Source organism: Crocodylus siamensis, chromosome 4 (assembly GCF_052110815.1).
Source record: "Crocodylus siamensis isolate JL-2025a chromosome 4, ASM5211081v1, whole genome shotgun sequence".
In the NCBI taxonomy this organism is placed as follows: domain Eukaryota; kingdom Metazoa; phylum Chordata; order Crocodylia; family Crocodylidae; genus Crocodylus; species Crocodylus siamensis.
The window spans coordinates 143,857,542-143,877,401 of NC_143398.1; the positions used below are offsets into that span (position 1 = coordinate 143,857,542).

Below are 19,860 nucleotides of genomic sequence, written 5' to 3' on the forward strand. Positions count from 1 at the left end.
GGGCCCAGTGCCTGTGCTCACAGGGACTGAGCAGCCAAGAGACACTGCAGGGGAGGGGAGGAAGGAGGAGGAGAGGGAGAGGGCTTTGGCCAGGCTGCCTGTACAGTGCAGGAGCCTCATCCCAAGGCAAAGGGTGCCACAAGCCTCCCCTCCTCTTCCCTCCAGACCATGCTGGGGCCAGACACACTCTGCCACCACCTGCATGAATCAGAGCCACCGCGCTCTGGCCCAGTCAGGATGGGGACAGCTGGGGCACCTCCAGCAGGGATGAGGGGCTATAGCTTGGGAGTGTGGGGCACTGGATGAGGGCAGGGGATTGTGGGATGGGAATAAGTCACTGCCAGCATCAGGGGACTGTGGGTTAGGAGTGAGGGACACCAGCAGGACAGGGGTGGGGGGCTGTGGGTTGGGAGTGAGGGACACCATCATGGCCCAGGGGAGCAGGGTACCCACCTGAGCCTTGGGACCCTGCCTGAGCCTCGATGGTGTGTGGATCAGCGCGTGGTAACCAGGCTCTAGGAGCCACTCGAGGTGGCGTGAGCCTGTGAATCCAGCAAGCAGCTGGGTAGCCAGTGCACAGATAGGCACACAGAGAGCTGGGCCCGGGAGCAGCTCGAGGCTGCTCAGGCCCCACGCGGTATGCAGATTACCACATGAAAAGCTGGCCTTGGGAGCAGTTTGAGGTTGCTCAAGTTAGCCCTGGCTCTAGCCCAAGTAACCAGAGCCCTGCAGCGTGGCTCCACATTAAACTTAAAGAGCCCCAGTGCCCAGAGCAGGGCCTGGGAAAGGGAAGAACACCCGGTGTAAGGCTAGGGAACCAGAGCCAGTAAGGGCTTGGCTCCTGAGGGAGCATCCTGGGTGCCCAGTGCGGGGCACCAGGCCATTGAGAGGAGCCAGGGGCACCACTGGAGAGAGGCCCTTGTGGGACCAGCCACCAGGGAAGAGCCTTGGCTGTTTCAGAGCTGAAGTGGGAGTTTCTGGGGAAGCAGGTCCCACAGGGGAGGTGGGCTCGGGAAAGGAGTGTCTGCAGCCTGCACCCTCCTCCATTGTGGGAGGGGTTGTGTCTACATCCTAGGGCCCTAAAGGGACGGGACTCCAGGGAACACCCTGGGAGCTGCTGAGTGCACTCCTTACTTTGTGACTGTTGTTATTTCATACTGAAAAGGTTAATGTAGTTATAAGCACTCCTTAAGGGAGTTTATGTGCGTTTATCTGTCTTCATTGCCTATATGTGTTTATTGCCTATTATCAGAATATACCTGTATTGTTGCCTGTGTATGTTTATGGTACTGCTATCTTAACTCACTTGGGTTATTTAAAGTTGAGGAACCCCAACAGCAGGAGGTTCATCTCGGGAACATCAGCTGCTGCACCAAAGGAGGATCCAAGGAGGTGTGGTGGGGTGTCACTACATCCCCAGCAATGTCGAACACATTCTTGCTTGAAACACTGGTCAGTAGACAGGACAGGTGTTCACGGGCAAGCATGTCCGGGTCCTGCCACATTTGTCTGTGGGTTGCCCAATAGGCCAAGGAGTCACAGTTTGGTGGCTCCACATCCTCAGTGAGATAGATAGCCACCAAAGCCTCCATACTACCTGCCCGAGGTTCAGGTCTGGTGCCTCTGGACCCCACAATTTAAGACATGCCCTTGGCCCACATTGGCAGCAGCTGTCGTGGAGGAGATTGGCTGGTGCTGGGAGTGCTGGCACAGGACAGTGGATCCCCTTTTTCCACATCCCCACACCTCTGCCCTTCTGCCTCCCTGACTGTTCACCAGCACCTCTGTCCAGTGATCGAGGGTTTTCTGGCGCACATGCTCCCCTTCACCCTCGGTTTACACATGGCTGCCAGCATGTGGACCATACTGGACCGCAATGGATCCAGCCATTTTTTTTATGTCCTCCTTCAACTGCTTCACCAGTGCCTTCACGTCTGGTGACAGCGGCTTGCTCCAGCCAGGAACGTTAATACCCTGTAACTTTTCCATTTGGTTCTCAATTTCCATCGTTATGGGGATCACCTGGCTAAGGAGGGCATCACCATCGCTGAGGGTCTCGGTGGTCTCAAGGAACACCCTGAGGACCACCAAGATCTAGGAGATGACATCTCACTCTGTTTTGTTGGGGGCCCACTGATCCCAGTCTCCCTTAACAGGCCTTCGCATGAATGGTCTTCTGTTGCTCCACCAGCCTTCCAAGCATCAAATATGTGGAGTTCCACTGAGTCTCCACATCATGCATGATTTTGTGCTGCGGATGCTCAGCTCTGCCTGTTTCTCCCGCAGCATCTTGCCCCCCTTGATGCTCTGGTGGAAGTAGCCTGCCACCTTCCTGAATCTTGAAATGAGCTGGCCGGTTGTGATGGCACCATCACCAGGAGCCCTGTCCCCCTCCAAGGCATCCCTGAGTATGAGGTGGAACTTGTGTGCCACACAGTGGATGCCAACAAAGTTGGCATCACGTGCCGCCTTCACCATATTGGCCCCATTGTCAGTGACCACAAACCCATGGGTGAGCTCACCCTGCCTAATAAGCCACCCCTGCACCATGTGGTTCATGGTCACCATGATCTCCCTTGCTGTGTGGGACTCATCCATCACCTCTGCTTGAAGGAGAGCCCACCAACGCCATGCCTGATCGCACCAGTGCCCTGTGAGGGAGAGGTAGGCATGATCCTCATCCCGGCTGCTCCAAATGTTGGAGATGAAGTGCAAGGCTACCTGCAGAACTGCCTTGGCAGCTCCTCCCGTAAGTACTCCCTGCATGCCTCATATAGGGAGGGCACCACTGTTCTGCTAAAGGTGGTGCATGTGGGCACTTGGTAGGATGGGGCTATGAGTGCCATGAGCCACCTGAACCCTGGATGCTTAACAAAGGAGGAGGACTGGCAATCCACAGCAAGCATCTCCCCAATGCTCTGGGTGACCTTGCTCGCCCTTGCAATGCACCCCGCTTTGTCTGTGGCTTTCCCCCATCACTCCAGGGTGGCCTGCCTCTGCTTCATGGGGACATGGGCTTTGGAGTGCAAGGGGGCTTCCCTTTGGGCATGTTTGCACTGGTGCTAGGCTGAGGAGGAGCAAGGGCAAGGAGGTGCTGCCTTCTAGATGCACCAGAATAGCCGTGGTGGTAAAGTGTTTTACCTCCTTGCCCCAGCTGGTCTGCCTTCAGCAGTGCTGGCAGGTAGTATACCTGAAATCACCTGCCAACTCAAAATGATCCCACACTACACTACTGCCCTGCTTCTGGGTTGAGTGTGGGGATCCTGCCTTATCCCCCTCCTCAGCAGGCAGAGGGGATCAGGGGAAAGTGAGCCATCTGCCCCCACAGCCTCCTCCAAAGTGCCTTCCAGAAGAGACCTGCCTGGAGGGGAACTTTGAGGGGTGTGGAGCACAAACTCAGATTCCCCCTCCTTCCCCAGAATTTCCCTGGCTATGGTAATGAACTCCCCTGGTTCCAGATCCAGCTCCTCCTCTGGCACTGGGAGGCTCACACTGGGAGCTGAAATTGGGGTGGAGGAGGCTGTCATGCTGGTGCTAGTAGATGTTAGTGGAGGTGGTGAAACCTCCCACCTCCTTGATCCCACTAGCAGCAGAAGCCTCATGGCTGCTAGGGAAGAGGGTGCTTCTAAGTTGGGGTGGGATGGAACTTGCAGCTCTCTCCCTGCCTCCTCTAGCTCCTCTTGCTCCCCTGCCAGAAGACCTGGCACCTGCCTTTCCAGCCCACTTTATAATGTTTTCTGTGCTCGAATATGTATGTGTTTGTGTAATATATCTTTTATGTGTTTAATATATGTGTGTGTGTATAATGTATCTTCAGTGTGTTTTACTATATCTTCTGATTAGTATATCTTCTATGTATTTACTATATCTTTTTCTTATGCTTACTATATCTTTTATGTGCTTACTATATCTTCTAGCTGATTACTATATCTTCTACTGTATCTACTTACTATATCTTCTAGCTGCCTACTATATTTTCTATCTGTTTACTAAATAGAAGAGACTAGATAGACTAGATAGAGAGACTAGCAAAAGAATGAAGAGGCTGATTAGGAAGCTAGTACCTTTCTCACGCAGTTACTTCCAGACAAACAGCTCACAAAACGGGCAGAAAACCTTCACACAGAGGCTTATATGCTGTTTCTACATCCCTCCCTCAGAGCGCTGTGATTGGAAGGGAACTCAGGGAAAGATCACAGTCACTGGCCAGCTACAGATGTCAATATCAGAGCAGTCTTTCCCCTCATCCTTGCTCCCTCCCTCTTCTCAGTTTATGTTTCCCCACAAAACCACCTTTTCTGAATCACTGAATCACCAAATCTTTTTCCAAGTCTTTTCCAAATCTATTTGGATGCTTCAAAGTGATCTGGAGCTTTTTATGGGTCTCTCAATTTGATTCAGATTAGATGATTTGGCCACTGAATCAAGCCAAATCTTCTCTGAATCAAATTAGTGACTGAAGCTTTGCACACCCCTATAAAGGAGCTTGTGCACTGCCTTTGTTATAGTCCACACAGCTGAACACAGACAGACCTCTTGTTTCTGAGACTATGTTCCTTAGAAATATAGAGTGAATGTACCTAGAAAACAAAGGCACAGCAGTTACATGGGTAAATACACACAATGCTCTTGTGAAAGCCAATGCTCAGTACATCTTAAACACAAAATAGAGCCCAATACTAATTTCTCTGTAGCTAAGTCTTATAACCTCAACTGCTTGGTGTTCTTATTTACCCTTGAATAGAAAGATTTGTGGAGCAGGGCTGGCTGACCTGCCATCCTCAATGAGTGGGAATAATCTCCTGGATGTCTGGAAATAACAAGAAGCAGCCTTCATCATGGTTGCCATTTGGTTGTTCCAAAGAAGAATCAAGTCTAGCATGGAGGTGAATGCTGTCAATTAAGTTCATAACTGATTCTTGTAGGTCCATCAGGTTGTTTCCCAACATTATTTCTCTTTCATCTGGACTGAATTTCCACCAGCTGTTTCTTGTCCTGCTACTTTCTCTCTTGCTGGCAGAATGACTGAATGAGAACATGGACACACTGGTGGAGGACAGGATGTCAAACCATGTAAATAATTTGATAGAGGTCCCCTCCACCAATGTTTGTAGAGTTGCAGAAGCCAAGAATTCAAAAGCTGGGAAAAGCCTAATTCACAGATGCTGGTGCCATTTTAGTTGAGTTCCTTTAATGTGTATTGTATTGTATATGAACCTGGCATAATAATTATATCCTCATATCTTATATGTCCATATGACAACATTACAAGATGGGCAGTGGCCAGAGAATAATGAATGTGTCCAATATTTCCTCTTATCTTTAGGTCTCACTGTAGGCCCTCCTTCATCACATGTCATTCAAACTGTATGTTAAATAGAAAGTTCTTTTTTTGGAAGGTTGACCTTGCCAGAGAACCTGAGAATTTCACACATGGCACCTCTCACTTTTTGTATCTAGAAAGATTACAGTGGGAAAACCAGAATGCAGCTGAGGACAACAAGACAGAAACAAGGTTGGTGGAATATATGGGTCAGAGGCTTAGGAGCTCTCTGAAGATGACCCCTGTGCTGGGCTTTCACCCTGAGAGGGTTGGGGTGGTATTGTGTGTTGGAGAAGCACCAGCGCAAGGGTAAATTAGGAAGCCCTGAAAAAATGCAAGAGATTCAAGCTCCCTCCTCTCCTTACAGAAATGTCAGTTCTATGATGTAAAGTAGAAACACAGGTTTAGTCTATGAAATGTTTCCTTTAACTCCTAAGGTTAACCCCCAATGATAACTCCTTTGCTTCTGATACATTTTCCATGTCTAGGCCTTAATTACACGCAGTGATTGAGCTTTTCAACACCTCTGAAACAGCCCCATTTAAAAAAAGAGGAAACTAAGGGAAATGGAGGAATCTGATGAAATTGTATGGTAATTCAGTTTTGGACTGAGAACAGAACTCAGGAGACCCAACTCCCAACCCCAGTCCCAACAGGACACTGATCCTTGCCTCCAGCAAAACGAATTGCTTTGTGGTCTTGAGAGTCTCCTGGGGGTAAATATGGGAAGAGGTCACTGTGTGTTCACCTCTTGGGACTGGAGGCCTGATGAGGACTGAGAGAGCAAAGGGAACTAGTTGGGGGGTCCCAGACTGGCCCCCATTAATGAATACTGGAGTTGGTTGGAAAAGACCTAATAAAAGATTATCATCAAAATATTCCCGTTCACCCACGTGTTCCGTGGAGACAGTTTGATGCTAAGGAAGCTCCCCTGGATACAGCCCTTTCTGCCAGCCAGTTCACCTACCTTTTTCCTTGGAGGCCAACCTAAGAGGCTCCTAAGGAGCCCAGACCTTCCAGGGGCTGTGGCCTAAGGCAGACTGCTTCTGCCTTGGACAAAAGCAGGGCTTTCCTGGTCTGCAGCAGGAAGACATCACACTGTGCAGACTGCTCCTGCCCCGTTGCTGAGAATCTTGACATTTGGAGTCTTGGTTCATAATCAGTGAAAAAGTTAAAAAAAAAAAGAATTTACACAACTCCAGTTGTAAGGACACTGGATCTTTAAGAGATTCATACTAGTGTAGCCATGTTGCTTGTACAGAACTGGCTGTTGGTTAGAAGCAAGTATCTGGAGCAGTTGCACAATGTAGTTGCCTCCCGGTTATATTCTTCTCCTCAAATGTATTGTCTTAATAACGACTAATCTGTTCCTATAAGCTTGACTACAACTCCTGTGCTGAACCCCTGAATAGCATGCCAGCTACTGTTAATGTCCCAAAGCCACTGCTGCAAGAAGTTGCATGCTTAGTTCAAACAGCAATACACACCATTGGTTGATAGTGCGGGGTATGAACTGATCTCAAGGGAACAGAAGACTGAAGCCCACCAGGGACAGGGGACATTGTGAGGGAAGGTTCAGATGAGGTAGATACATTGCAGGGGGATTCTAGGATTCTGGTATCAGGTGCCTGCAGGACAGGAATGGGGGGCACTGGCAGAGCTGTGGGGAGCCCAGGGCTGTGTTAGCAAGGGATGCAGAGCAGAAGTGAGAGCTCTTTTGGGTTGGACATTACCCCTTTGCGTTGGCTTACTTCTCCCTGGGGCACCTGGAGTCATACTATTGCCTCCCTACTTTGATAATGTGACAGAAATATTCCAAGCTGACGCAAGACCCTGGAAAATCACAAGTTTGTGGGACCTTGGGTTGAGGAGATAAGACCTTTCAGGAGGTATAAAGCAGGTGAGATTTCTGCAGCAAATCCTACAATCCAGGATAGAGACACCATGAAGGTCCTCCTGATTCTCGCCTGCCTGGGAGCAGCTGGTGAGTTTTGCAGACCCATTTTATTCTCCTGATCCCCTACTTCTGATTTTTCTCAGCGCTCTGTGATGTGTGTCACAAGCCCCTGGATTTCGTCTCTACTTAGATTTCTGTATCTCTTGCTCCCTTTAGCTCTGCCCTCCAAAATTTTCTCCCTTCTTCCTCCCCACTTTTGGATCTCCCACTCTGCTTCCCTTCAGTCTCTCCGCTGACCCTGCCTCCCCTGTGTTTGCTCCCTCTCTCCTTCACACTGGGTACATCTACACAAGATACTACTGTGAAGTCATTACTGCATGTTTATTTAGTACCTGTATTAGATAATAATAAATGCACAGTAACCAGAGTTACTGCATAGTAGTGCTGATGAACATCTTTTAGGTGACACTTACTGAGCAGTAGCCTAAAAATATTGTGCAGTATTGTATTAGCACCGTCCGTGCCGTGATGCGCTACTGCACAGAATTTTTTGGCTCTTGAGCAGTCAGCATCTCATGTAGACACACCCGGTCTCCATCTCTGTCACCCAATAATCCTGTTTTCACCAGTAGTTGAAATTGGGTGTGATTTTTCCCATTTCCAGCCTTTTTCCCATGTACACTGTTTCTGGGATGAACGTAACAACTGATGTAAGGGGTCAGACCATATGTCCATCCAACCTGGTATCTTGTCCTTCACTGTGGCAAAGGGAGGATGATTGGGGAAAAGTATTTATGTAGGGCCTGTCCAGACACATTTGCACCCTGTTCCTCCTCATTGTAGCTTCCAGTCATCACTTTCAACTCACTGCCCTGCAGAAGGATAACTGGTAAGCTCTGAGCCCTGGGCAGCTGCTGCAGGGGAAGGCATCTGCATGACCAGCAATGAAGGGGCTAATTTAGCACTTACAGAGTACAGGGACCCTCTCTTGGCCCCATAGCACAGGGAATCAAGGCAAGGGTATGCAGTAGGGGCTGCTTGAACACCCTGGGTTCTGGTACCTTCCCCCCCACAGAAGCCATATCTCCTAAGCAGAAGGGACTGGAACTGAACAATAAAAGTCTCCAGCTGCCCCACTGGCAGGACCAGCCTGAATCCTCAAGTGCCACTGACTGCACTTGCCAGAGGCAACAGGCAGTGTGGAGTCAGTAGCACAGTAGGTCAGTGCCCTCTTTGAGTGTATTCTGGTGACCCCTTTATCTCAGCTCCTAGGGGTCATGCCCTGACTGCCCACTGCTAGTTGCCTGGAGTAGTAGCACACTTGTGATGTGTGAAGTGATTCTGATGTGCACTCACAGTACACTCACTCTTTGGGGGTATTTCGGTATTCAAGGCATAGCAGAAATAATTATCTTTTTTTTTTCCACTGGCAAATGAAGCAGCAGAGCTGGGGATTGCCACACTTTTATCTCTCAAGCCAAAAACATAATGGTCAGAGCCTCTTGGGAGGAGTTGTGAATCTAGCAAATATGTGGGGAGATGTCTGAATTAGGGTTCTGTGAAGCTTCAGTCACTGATTCAATTCAGCGGAGATTCAGCCTAATTCAGTGGCCAAATCTCTGAATCCGACTCAAATCACGAGACCCTTTAATCTCTCCGAATCAAATCGGAACTCTCCGAATCAATTCAGAAAGATTCAGAGATTTGGACATAGACACAGCTTTAAATGTTTTTTTCTACATACCTCGAGGTACCAGTGCAGCTCGTGAATGCTGCGATGCTGGGGCACATAGAGCGTCCCACAGAAGCGCAGGGGGCTCCCCAGCATGCTCAGCAACAAACCAAGAAGTGGACCAAAAGCACTTCCGGTTCACTTCCAGGTCCTTTGGGGAGCACGTTGGGGGGTGGGGGGCAGCTCAGTGACTGGTGCCTCCTAGGTCTTGGGGGGACATCGTGGCCAATCCCCTGTTCCTACGTGGCCGATCGCTGAGTGGGGGGGACATGTGGGGGGCCCCCAGCATCCTCCGTGGCAGACTCGGAAGTGGACCAGAAATACTTCTGGTCCACTTCTGGGTTCGTCGCCAATCATGCACCGCCCCTCTCCCCCCTCACTCCTGTGGGAATCTCCATGTGCCCCAGCATCACAGCATTCACAAGCCATGCTGGCATCTCGAGGTATGTAGAAAAAACATTTAAAGCTGCGTCTATGGCCAAATCACTGATTCTTCAAATCAGCATCGAATCTTCAGATTCGGATTCGGCCGAATCAAATTGGAGACAGTGATCTGAATCAACAAACTGAATCAGTGTCCCTAATTCGGGCCGAATCCAAATCTAAATTGAATAGGAGTTGTTTTGCACACCCCTAGTCTGAATCCCAAATACTTCAGGCCACTGCTAAGTGAACAGCAGCTCTGTTGCACCTGAAATGACTGTGCTCAGAGATAGTGCTTTAATACCCAATTTTTCTGTCTTCCTCAGTTGCTCTCCCTCTCGATGATGATGACAAGATTGTGGGAGGCTACACTTGTCCACAGGGCTCTGTCCCCTACCAAGTGTCCCTGAATGCTGGGTACCATTTCTGCGGGGGTTCCCTCATCAACCAGCAGTGGGTTGTGTCGGCTGCTCACTGCTACAAATCGTAAGTAACCACCATTGCCTTATGGATTGTCCTACAGCAGTGTACTCTCCACCTAGCATCTTGTCAGATTTCACAAGCTAATCAGATGCAGACCTTGTTTGTATCTGGGAGTTAGAGACTGGTGCAGCAGGGTGTGATGTTGTGATGTGGGAGATGTGGAAGGGGACACTGCCACTGCCCTGTGTCCCACTGCTTACCTCCTGGGATCTCATAGCTGTGCTAGCAGGCATTCCTTCCCACTCCAAGCCACTGCAGTTCCCAGGATCTGTTTTAGGGGGAGGGGAGTTTGGGTTTTTTTTCTGGCAGGGTAGATATTCCATTGGCATAAGCCAATTTCTGAATTTTGTAACTACATTTTTTCCTCCTCCATTCCCTCAAAATTCCCAACTGATTGCATTTTTGCATAATTTCTGGACCTAAGCAGACAATCCATGTCACTGTGCACCTTTAGGATACACGCTTCCTACACAGGAATGTGTTCTGACCTGTACTATTCAGTTTCAAAGCCCCTTGTAATTATTCCTGGCTGAAGTCTGTGCTGGATCCACTTTCAGGGATTTGACAAGGTCTTGGGGTAAAAGTTGCAAGTGCCAAATCTTCTCCAAATTTACCTCTTCATTGGTTCTCAAAACTTTTTTTATTATTTTGAACATAAGGGGATTCGGTAGGCCACAGGTAGAAAGTGACTCAGCTGGACATCACTCCAGCTAGACTCTTCCACCTTGGTCTTTTTCTGTACTGGTGGGTGCTCTTGTCACTGAATGACATGGACGAGCATTCAGTCAGTAAGGACTAAGTCCTACTGCTTTTGGAAATCAGACAGTAACCACTTGCAGTCAGGTAGAAAATTCCCATTTGAACTATATTCTGGCACAACTCATGTCACTTGTCAGACAGATTTTTCTGTGCAGCATCAATCTTCCATTCCATTTACAGATGGGACATGAGACCACACCAGCTCTTAGATTCATAGATTCATAAATTCTAGAGGGACCTCAGTGGGCCATCTAATCAAACACCCTGCCCTGGCAGGAAAAAAAAGAGTCACCAAACCTGGGGTCAGGTGAACCCAGCCAGGTGTCTGTCCAATCTCCTCTTGAAGACCCCCAAGGATGGGGCGAGCACCACCTCCCTCGGAAGCCCATTGCAGATCGTGGCAACCCTGACATCTTAGTACTCTCCAGAGTGGAATCAAGCCAGGAGACCAGGTCAAAACTATTTCACCTGTGCTCAGTGATGGACTTCGAGTGTCTCTTCTGGTCATGAACTGAAGCCAAGAGATGGTCTACCAGCCACACCCTGTTGTTCTATTATGGCTAACTGTTTTCTCCATACATCCTTCATTTTGTAGCCGCATTGAGGTGAGACTTGGGGAGTACAACATCAATGAACTTGATAACACTGAAGAGTACATCAGGTCTGAAAGAGTCATTCGACATCCTAAGTACAATTCACGAACCATTGACAATGACATCATGCTGATCAAGCTGAAAACCCCAGCAGTCCTGACAAAAAATGTTGGAATCGTCCCTCTGCCCACTAGCTGTGTGCCTCCTGGGACTGAGTGCCTGATATCTGGATGGGGAAACACCCTCAGCGACGGCTGTGAGTACTTTTGTATTTTACATATGACAAGTAGCCTCCTACCCCACTGTTCTGGTCTCAGGACCCTTGGACATTTCAGCCCTGCCCTTTAGGCCCACACTATTGCTGGCCTGGGTTTTGCAACCAGCTCTGCCAGTGCAGTACTTATACTGGAATCTTTAACTCAAATACCACCCAGTCTTTGCACTAACTGGACTTCCTGGTTTTCAAGCTGCATCCTGACCTTCTCCCCTGTGTCCTCGCAGATAACCTCCCTGATCTCCTTCAGTGCCTGAAAGTTCCAGTCCTGACTCAAGCTGAGTGTGAAGATGCTTACCCAGGACAAATCACTGACAACATGATGTGCATTGGATTGCTGGAGGGTGGCAAGGACTCCTGCCAGGTGAGAGCCCTTGAGATGTCCCCTGTTGCACAGAGGTAGATTAGCTGTTCTTGTGTCTCTGACCCTGAAAAGGATGCAATAAGGAAAATGCTGGTGACTAGGTGGGAAGGTGAAGACTGCAAATCTTAGGAAACCTAGGAGTGAGCAACAGAACATGTCACCACGGGATGACCAGTGGTGAAGCCAGTGTCCAAGCAGGGCTGAGATACAGGAATCTGAGTGCATTAGGCCCAGGTGCCCAGCTCCAAACCTGCCTGGAGCTGGGTAGGAATCTGCCTTGTTGATATGCATAGCATCACCTGTCTGTGTTAGCATGTGCCAGTAACCCTCCAACCCTCTCTTTTTCAGGGTGATTCTGGTGGTCCAGTTGTATGCAACGGGGAGCTCCAGGGTGTTGTGTCCTGGGGGATCGGCTGCGCCATGCCTGGTTACCCTGGGGTCTACACCAGGGTCTACCACTACGTTCAATGGATTCAGGATACCATCGCCAATAACTGAAGCACCTATTTCCCTCGGGTTTCATTGAGGTATTTTCCTCCCTCTACTTTTCATTCAGCCTCGAAAAGTAAACACCCGAAAATAAAATGTTTGTGAGCATCCCCTAAGTTGTTGCTCCTTTCAGCCTACCCACCTTTGGACCTCCCAGCATCCCCCCTCCCCTCCATAGACCTCTTGCCTATTCGTCCTCCCTCCCTATCTGTCACTTCAGCCCCACCTTCTCCCTGATGCCAGGAAGATGTGACCCACTCTGGAGCTTCCTTGAACAGCCAGCTCTTCCTTATAATTTTGAAAGCAGCGGTGAGTCTGCCTTGATTTCTCCTTCATGGCACCAGTCAGCATTTCAACACCTGCTGGGTCCATTGGGACACCAGCAAGGTCACTAGAAGCCTCTTCCCCCTCAGGGCAATAAGGGGCCTTATGCATGACAAGGCTGGTACCTTCTCCAGATGGTGGCACACTCAGGCCCTATGGGGCTTAGTCACCCTGACTCTGCAGTCCCTAATAACCCATTGGGATTGGTAGCACACCCAGGCCAATCAGTCCTCTCAGGAGTTCTTTTGTGCACACTATGGGATACAGGCAGTGACACAACGGGACCTAACACCACCATTGTAGGCACCAAGCGTCAACTGCTCTTAGTGCCACAAAAGCCTAAACCACACCTGCCCCATTGTAAAAGTCGGGCCCAGTGGATCCAAGGGATGGGCCCCTCTTGCAGCCCAAGAGCTTTATGCCTTGGAAGTATGGTACAGCCATACAAGACAATGAGTGCAAGGTGATCTACTGGAATTTTCATTGAAACGCTGAGTGGGCCCACAAGCTCCTCTCTCAGGAGCTGCCTGTAGCATGTGCTTTTTCATCAACTCCCCACAGGGTGGCCAGGGAGCCCATTTGCTTTATGGGTTCCCTGGGATGAATCTGAGGATCAGTAACAGAGATCTGGGACAGAAGTTCAACAAACTGTTTTAACCTAAATCAGTCAAGTCTAATACTACATCCATCCAGGTTTATCTTAAACCAGTTTCAACCATTTTGTTAGTAGTTTATGTGCACTGAACTTCTGCTGTGTTACAGATTTGAACCAGTTTCCAGCCACTTACACCAGTCATTTCCGTCCCTAGCCATGGATACATGCTTTGCAGGAACCTCTCTCACTCAGTGCAACCAATACATATTTGTTAGGGGAACTTTCCCTTAGATTTAAGTGATTTACCGTGTGGTAAGGCTGTGGGTCAGGTGTTCATTTCATTTTCATTTCACAGAAAAGGCAATTTCCTATTAAGTAAACAAGTAGGCTGTCTGCACCCATAGCCAAAGGCCTACATCCCTTCTGGATCCAGACCTGGAATGAAAGAACATCTGCCCGCACACACTCCAAAGGCCATGCATGCTCCTCATTGCTGCTTTGAGTATGAAAGTCACAAAGCCCAAACCAGCATCTCCTCAGTCCTGCAGGGTCTCCATGTAGCTGGCTGTCTCATATTATGGCCAATTGCTTCAATTCAAACCTCCCTCCACTGTCTCTCTGTTTATGAGATCTTTACTTGACTCAGCGTGGGGAGGGAAGAAGGGGCTCTTGAGTCTCCAGATCCCGATCTTAACCCCACAAGCTATTGAACCCAGTTTCTTGACTGAGCTCACTGCACACACCAGGGGCTCCATGCATCTCTCTATAGCCACCAACAAGCTGCCTCAGTGCCTGCCCTTATCCACAGGTATGCCTTGGAAGCTCCACCCCAGCACCATCTCAACCATGCCCATGTTTTTATGTGTCTCACTTCTGCTCCCAGGCCAGTTACCATGTGCCCTGCCCACAGATTGCTTTGATAGCTAGCTCCCTCTTTCAGTAATACATTTCAGCACAATTCCCCTGTTTGATGCTCGGGCAGTGCCTTCAGTTGGGTCACAGATGGTCTCTTGTTTCCCAAGGTTTTCCACAGGCACTATTAACTTCTTCAAAGGGCAGAATAAAAAGCCCCACAGAGTTCAGATCCCTTCACTCTGGAGACTTTAGTAAAACTTTCCACCCCCCACTGGGGCTGCAAGGGAAACCCAGACCACCCAAATGTTCCACAGGGACAGTTTGATGCTAAGGACGCTCCCCTGGATACAGCCCTTTCCGCTGGGTGGGTTTCTGGCACAGTGTGCCTGGTTTCCAGCCAGTTCACTTGCTCATATCCTTGGAGGCCTACCTAAGAGGCTCCTGAGGAGCCTAACCCTTCCAGGGCTGCGCTCTAAGGCAGACTGCTTAGGCCAGGCTTGTCCCACATACGGCCCGCGAGCCACCATGCAGCCCGCAAAGATATTTTATCTGGCCCACAGCGGTGTGGGGAGCCGCTGTCGCCGCTGCCAAGCTCGGAGCCGAGGCAGAGCCGCTGCTGCCGCCACAGAGTGCAGAGCGGCCACCAAGCGTGGAGCCGCGGCGGTGAGGCGAGGCGGGCAGGGCCGGCCCCAAGGCCCCAGTCGGCAGCGAGGGGAAGGGAGAGGAGCTGCTTACCCCCGCGGGGCTGGGCTCATCAGTGAGCTGGGTCCTGCCGCCACGGCCCTGAGGACTGCCACAGCTGCACCTGATTAGACAAGCTGGGGACAGTGCGTGCAGCTTCTTGTCTGGCTCTGCCCCTTGTCCCCGGCGTGTGGCCCGCATGCGTGGGGGACGGAGGCACGAGGTAAGTTCCCGCACAGAGCTGGGGGCGCCTCAGGGCCAGGCCCGGGCTCCGGGGCACGCAGTTGCCGGAGCCGGGCTGGGCAGGAGGCAGGAGGAGTCCGGCCCAAAGGTGTTGTACATCCAGCTGCCTCCTTGGTGGGTCAGGTTCTGCAAATGTAGCCTGCGTGGCTGAGGATGGGGGTCTGCATGCTGCTGGAGCAGCCCATGCAGTGAAGGGGTCCTAAGGGCCCACCCCCACAGCGTGCAGCCTGTGCAACACATGCTGGTGTTATCTGGGGCCCACAGCCTCACCAGATCTGAACAGCCCTGGCCTAGCTTATCCGTGAGATCTCTTCCACCTCTCTGCAGTATATGCCTACAATTTCTATTTAATTAAATACAGTGACCATGATCAAGTTAGTAAAGGATCTCAAGGATAAGCTAAGCCAGGGCTGTTCAAGGGGCACCTCAACCTGGCAGCATGGCTGGTGTGGGGCTTCTAGCACCTTTACTGAACCTCCTTGCCCTTTTCAACTGTTGAATTAAAAAATCGTGGTTCGTTTCTCGGGAGGTGGAAAAAACTTTCAGCTACAGACACACTTTATTAGTAACACAAAAGATATATATTTGCAAATAGGGTCAGAGGGAGAAGACAAAAGATCAAATCCCTCTGCCCCCGAGCACAATCATTAGCAGGCTTTTATCCCCCCTCTCCTGACCACGTGTGTAGAAGGAGGAATTTTTACAACTCATTTCCGGTTCATACAAACATATATGTAAACATGTCGCTTCATACGTCCCATGTGCATTATAATTAACTACTTAAGTATGCGGGGCGGGTAGGCTTAATATGCATTAGGCTATCACGCGTGCGTAGATGGGACCCAAGGTTACTCAAGGTTCAACCTGAAGGCAAAAAATGGCATTTGCTCTTATCTTAGCCTTGGAATGTGGGGTCATGAAAGAAAGTGTGATTTAGTGTAACAAAGAGATAGTAAATTTGCAGGACAGAGAGGGAGTGATACCTTAGTACAAAGGGCTTTTGGTGGTTTTTCCCATCAATTTCCAACCCCCCCCTTCCCTCTCCCATTAAGGAGACAAGGAGGGGTAGCAGCTGTGTTTTTTTTTTTTTTTTTTCTAAATCTGCTATTGATAATGCATTTTTAATAATATTTCTAACAATATCCCCCCTCGAGATGCTTTCTGATCTTTACTTCATTCGGGCATATCAAGATAATTACGAGGAATTTTTCTGAGGACCATAACCTTTGCAGCAGTCTGTGCTTTTAGAGGGACTGCTGCAACCTGCATTCCTTCCACTGTGGTGGTTATCAATCTAGTGAGACAAGGAATAAGGCAAGGGATAAAAATCAAACCAGTTAGAGCACACAAAAGCACAAACCCTACCTTTTTCCACCAGGGTCCTCCAAATAATTGAAACCACCAGTCCTTATTCCATGTGGTTTCCCACGTTTGTATTGGTACATGGGCTATTTTTCTAATCTCTTTGGCAATCTCTAAGACTGCTTTCCCGTTGTCATCTATTTGGAGGCAACAGTTAGAAAGGTTGAGCTTTCCGCAGACTCCGCCTTCCTCTGCAAGTAAATAGTCTAAGGCCATCCGATTTTGGTATATGGCTGCTCTCATCTGAGAACTTTGTCGGGCCAATAACTCGAGAGCAGTGGCGGTCTGGTTAGTAATTACTTCCAAGACTGCCTGCAACCGGATGATTCTATTCAGCATATATATTGGTGTCCGGTATCCCCAACTCCCATCATTAGCCCATGTAGCTGGTCCATAATACTCAATAATCCTCTGAGGGGGCCACTCATCCTTCTTCCACTTTTGGGAGCCACCCTGTGTCAAACTTACATCAATACTTCTCTTGGCCCTTTTCCAATCATCATACAAAGAGACTCCTAGCTTATTTCCAACCTCAGATGGTAACAAAAAGAAAGCTGGTACAATTACTCCCATATAGCAAGTTCCCGTCCACCCCTGTGGTAGTATTGTATAGGCCCGTCGTCCGCAAATCCAATAGTATCCTCTTAAGGCCCTATTTTCTCTATTGGTGGCATTTGGAGGGGCCCAACCATAGGGCATCTCGGGAAACCCCAAGCCTCCTTCTGGACCCAAAGGACCAGCAACTGCGTGGCCTCCTTTCATGGAACATTCCCATAGCTCATCCTGGTTCTTGTCTGTACAATCTGTCCGATCATCACTTTGATTTGTGGCACTCCAATATTTATTAAACCACACAATTGTTCCATTGGGATGCTGCCACACTAGCCGATTATACCCTGGGCTATTAGGATAATAAAGCCGTTCTAAACTTGTAAGGTTCATCCACCTTACTTTTAAAGTCCATATGCAACGGCTGTGTCCCAACCTTTTTCCTGTACCGTTATTACTGATGCAATACTCTCCCAATGCCACTTGGGAAAGTTCCCAACTGTGGTTCTCATCCCATTTTTGACTAGTACTTTTAACATCTGCCTTACTACTTACTAGCCATTTCGGGGCCAAAGGAAAAGCCCTCCAAGGCCACTGGCCTCTGGCCTCCCGAAGCCCCCCACAGGCCCAGCAGTTGGTAAGATTAAAAGTACCTGCAATTCTTTCCATCATATCAACATACAAATTTGTCCCTGGGGGAGCAATTTGGGAAAGCGAGGGTGTGAGCCAGCGGTTAAGGCTGCTCAATTCTGCTTCTTTCATTATGCAGATAACAACAAGGCACATTAAGATTCCCACCATATTTTCCCTTTTACTTTCTTGTCTAATTTTCTGAGCTTTGATTAAGCCGTCTCAGGCGCACTTGGAGATCACCAGTAGGTTCACAGCTCCACTTGCTGGCTTCTTGTTCCGAAGACGACTCAGCTTCCGGAGTGAGTTCGTCTTGGGAGATGTTGTCCTCTGACGCTTGTGGATGTCGTTTCACACGAGTATGGTGTATCCAACGATCATGGCCAGTAATCTTTACAGCGGTGTGGGTTGTTAGAAGTACCTGGAAAGGGCCACTCCACCTCTCAGTCAAAGGCTCCTTTTTCCACCGCTGCACCAAGACCCAGTCTCCCGGGGAGAAGTCATGTACCGGTACATCTAAAGGCAGACGCTGAAAGGAGGCTGCATACCTGTGAAGAGAAAACAAGACAGACTGCAAGGCAATAACATATGTATGAAGTTCACTATTACCTAATTCAAAAGTTACATTCTCTCGCATCCCAGGAGGTAAGACTCGAGGCGGCTTGCCAAACATAATTTCATATGGGGTCAATTTGAGGCCCCGTCGGGGAGTGTTTCGAATACAAGTAAGAGCTAGCGGCAATGCTTGAGGCCACTTAAGGCGTGTTTCAATACAGATTTTGGTGAGCAAAGTCTTTAAAGTTCTATTCATGCGTTCCACTTGTCCTGAACTCTGTGGTCTCCATGGTGTGTGTAGTTTCCAAGTAACCTTGAGAGCTTGTGCGACTTCTTGAACCACTCTTCCCACAAAGTGTTGTCCTTGATCCGACTCGATGGACTCAGGCAGGGAATACCGGGGAATGATCTCCTGTAACAAATACTTCACTACTGCAGCTGCAGTGGCAGTCCTGGTGGGCCAAGCCTCGACCCAACCAGAGAGCTGGTCTACCATGACAAGTAAAAACCCGTGATGTCCGGATCGTGGGAGCTCGGCAAAATCAATCTGCCATGCCTGTCCAGGGTACGCTGCCCAGGGTCTACCTCCCATTGGCACAGGGGGTTTCCTTCGAGGGTTTACTTTCTGGCATGTAATGCACCTGGTAGCAATGCGCTGAGCTTCTACATATAGCCCTGGGGCTACTGCTTGGCGGATCATTAGATCACCCATGGCCAAACCTCCCATATGGGTTCTTGCATGGAGCTGTTGCAGCACCTCCCGAAGCAATGGCCTGGGTATCATGACTTTCCCTCCTGGTACTATCCACCACCCCTGGGAGTTCTTTTCTGCACAAGCTTTCTGTGCAAATTTATCTTCTTCAGGGGAATACTGTGGGACTAAATCCTGAACCTATGGCCATGTGGCATGGGACATAGCCTGCTTGGATACCTCTTCCGCTTCTCCCCCAATAAATGCAGCTTCCTTTGCTGCTGCATCAGCCTTTGCATTTCCAAGCTTATGCTTTTTCTCAGCAGCCTTCCCATGGGCCCGCACATGAATGACTGCTACCTCTTTAGGCTGGTGGAGTGCCTCTAGTAGTTTGATAATCTGGGGGCCATTAGCAATCTTATTCCCAGAGGCAGTAATGAAACCCCTTTCTTTCCACAATAGTCCGTGCGCATGGACTGTAGAAAAAGCATAGCGAGAGTCAGTGTATATATTAACTCGCTGGTCTGTCCCCAGCTGTAATGCTCGGGTGAGCGCAGTGAGTTCTGCGGCCTGTGCCGACCATGAGCTCGGCAATGACTCCCTCCATACTACCTTATCCAAGGTTACCACTGCACATCCTGTTCGTCTTTTTCCATCGATGACAGAGCTGGAGCCGTCCACAAAGTATTCAACATCTGGGTCTTCAATTGGGTCCTCAGCAAGATCAGGTCGCACCTGCGTGGTCTGATTCAGGACCTCAAGGCAGTCATGCGTCGGTTGCCCTGGCTCTGGCAGCAAGGTTGCAGGGTTTAAGGCTGTAGTATGTTTGAAAGTAAGTCCTGGATTAGAGAGCAAAAATATCTCATACCGTGATTGTCTGGAGGGGTTAAGAAATTTCCCTCCCTCAGTCCCTAGGATCTGGGGAACTCCATGAGGAGTGAGTATTTCCATATCCGCACCCATGACTATCTTCTGGGCTTCTTCAACAACCACTGCTGTGGCTGCCACAGCCCGAAGACAGGCTGGCCACCCGAGTGC

The 19,860-nt window shown here is 49.4% G+C and overlaps 1 protein-coding gene across 2 annotated transcripts; it reads left to right on the forward strand.

Moving 5' to 3' along the window:
• Nucleotides 1–7,267: 7,267 nt before the first annotated feature.
• Nucleotides 7,268–12,346, forward strand: LOC149866680 (anionic trypsin-2-like). Of its 2 annotated transcripts, none has more exons than XM_090044009.1 (5): nt 7,268–7,307; nt 9,702–9,900; nt 11,213–11,466; nt 11,712–11,848; nt 12,197–12,346. In XM_090044009.1, the coding sequence occupies exons 3-5, from the start codon at nt 11,337–11,339 to the stop codon at nt 12,344–12,346; spliced, it is 417 nt and encodes a 138-aa protein (XP_089900135.1). In that variant the 5' UTR covers nt 7,268–7,307; nt 9,702–9,900; nt 11,213–11,336. The 2 variants fall into 2 exon arrangements, with proteins under 2 accessions (XP_089900135.1, XP_089900136.1); XM_090044010.1 differs by having other exon boundaries at nt 9,702–9,861.
• Nucleotides 12,347–19,860: the final 7,514 nt, after the last annotated feature.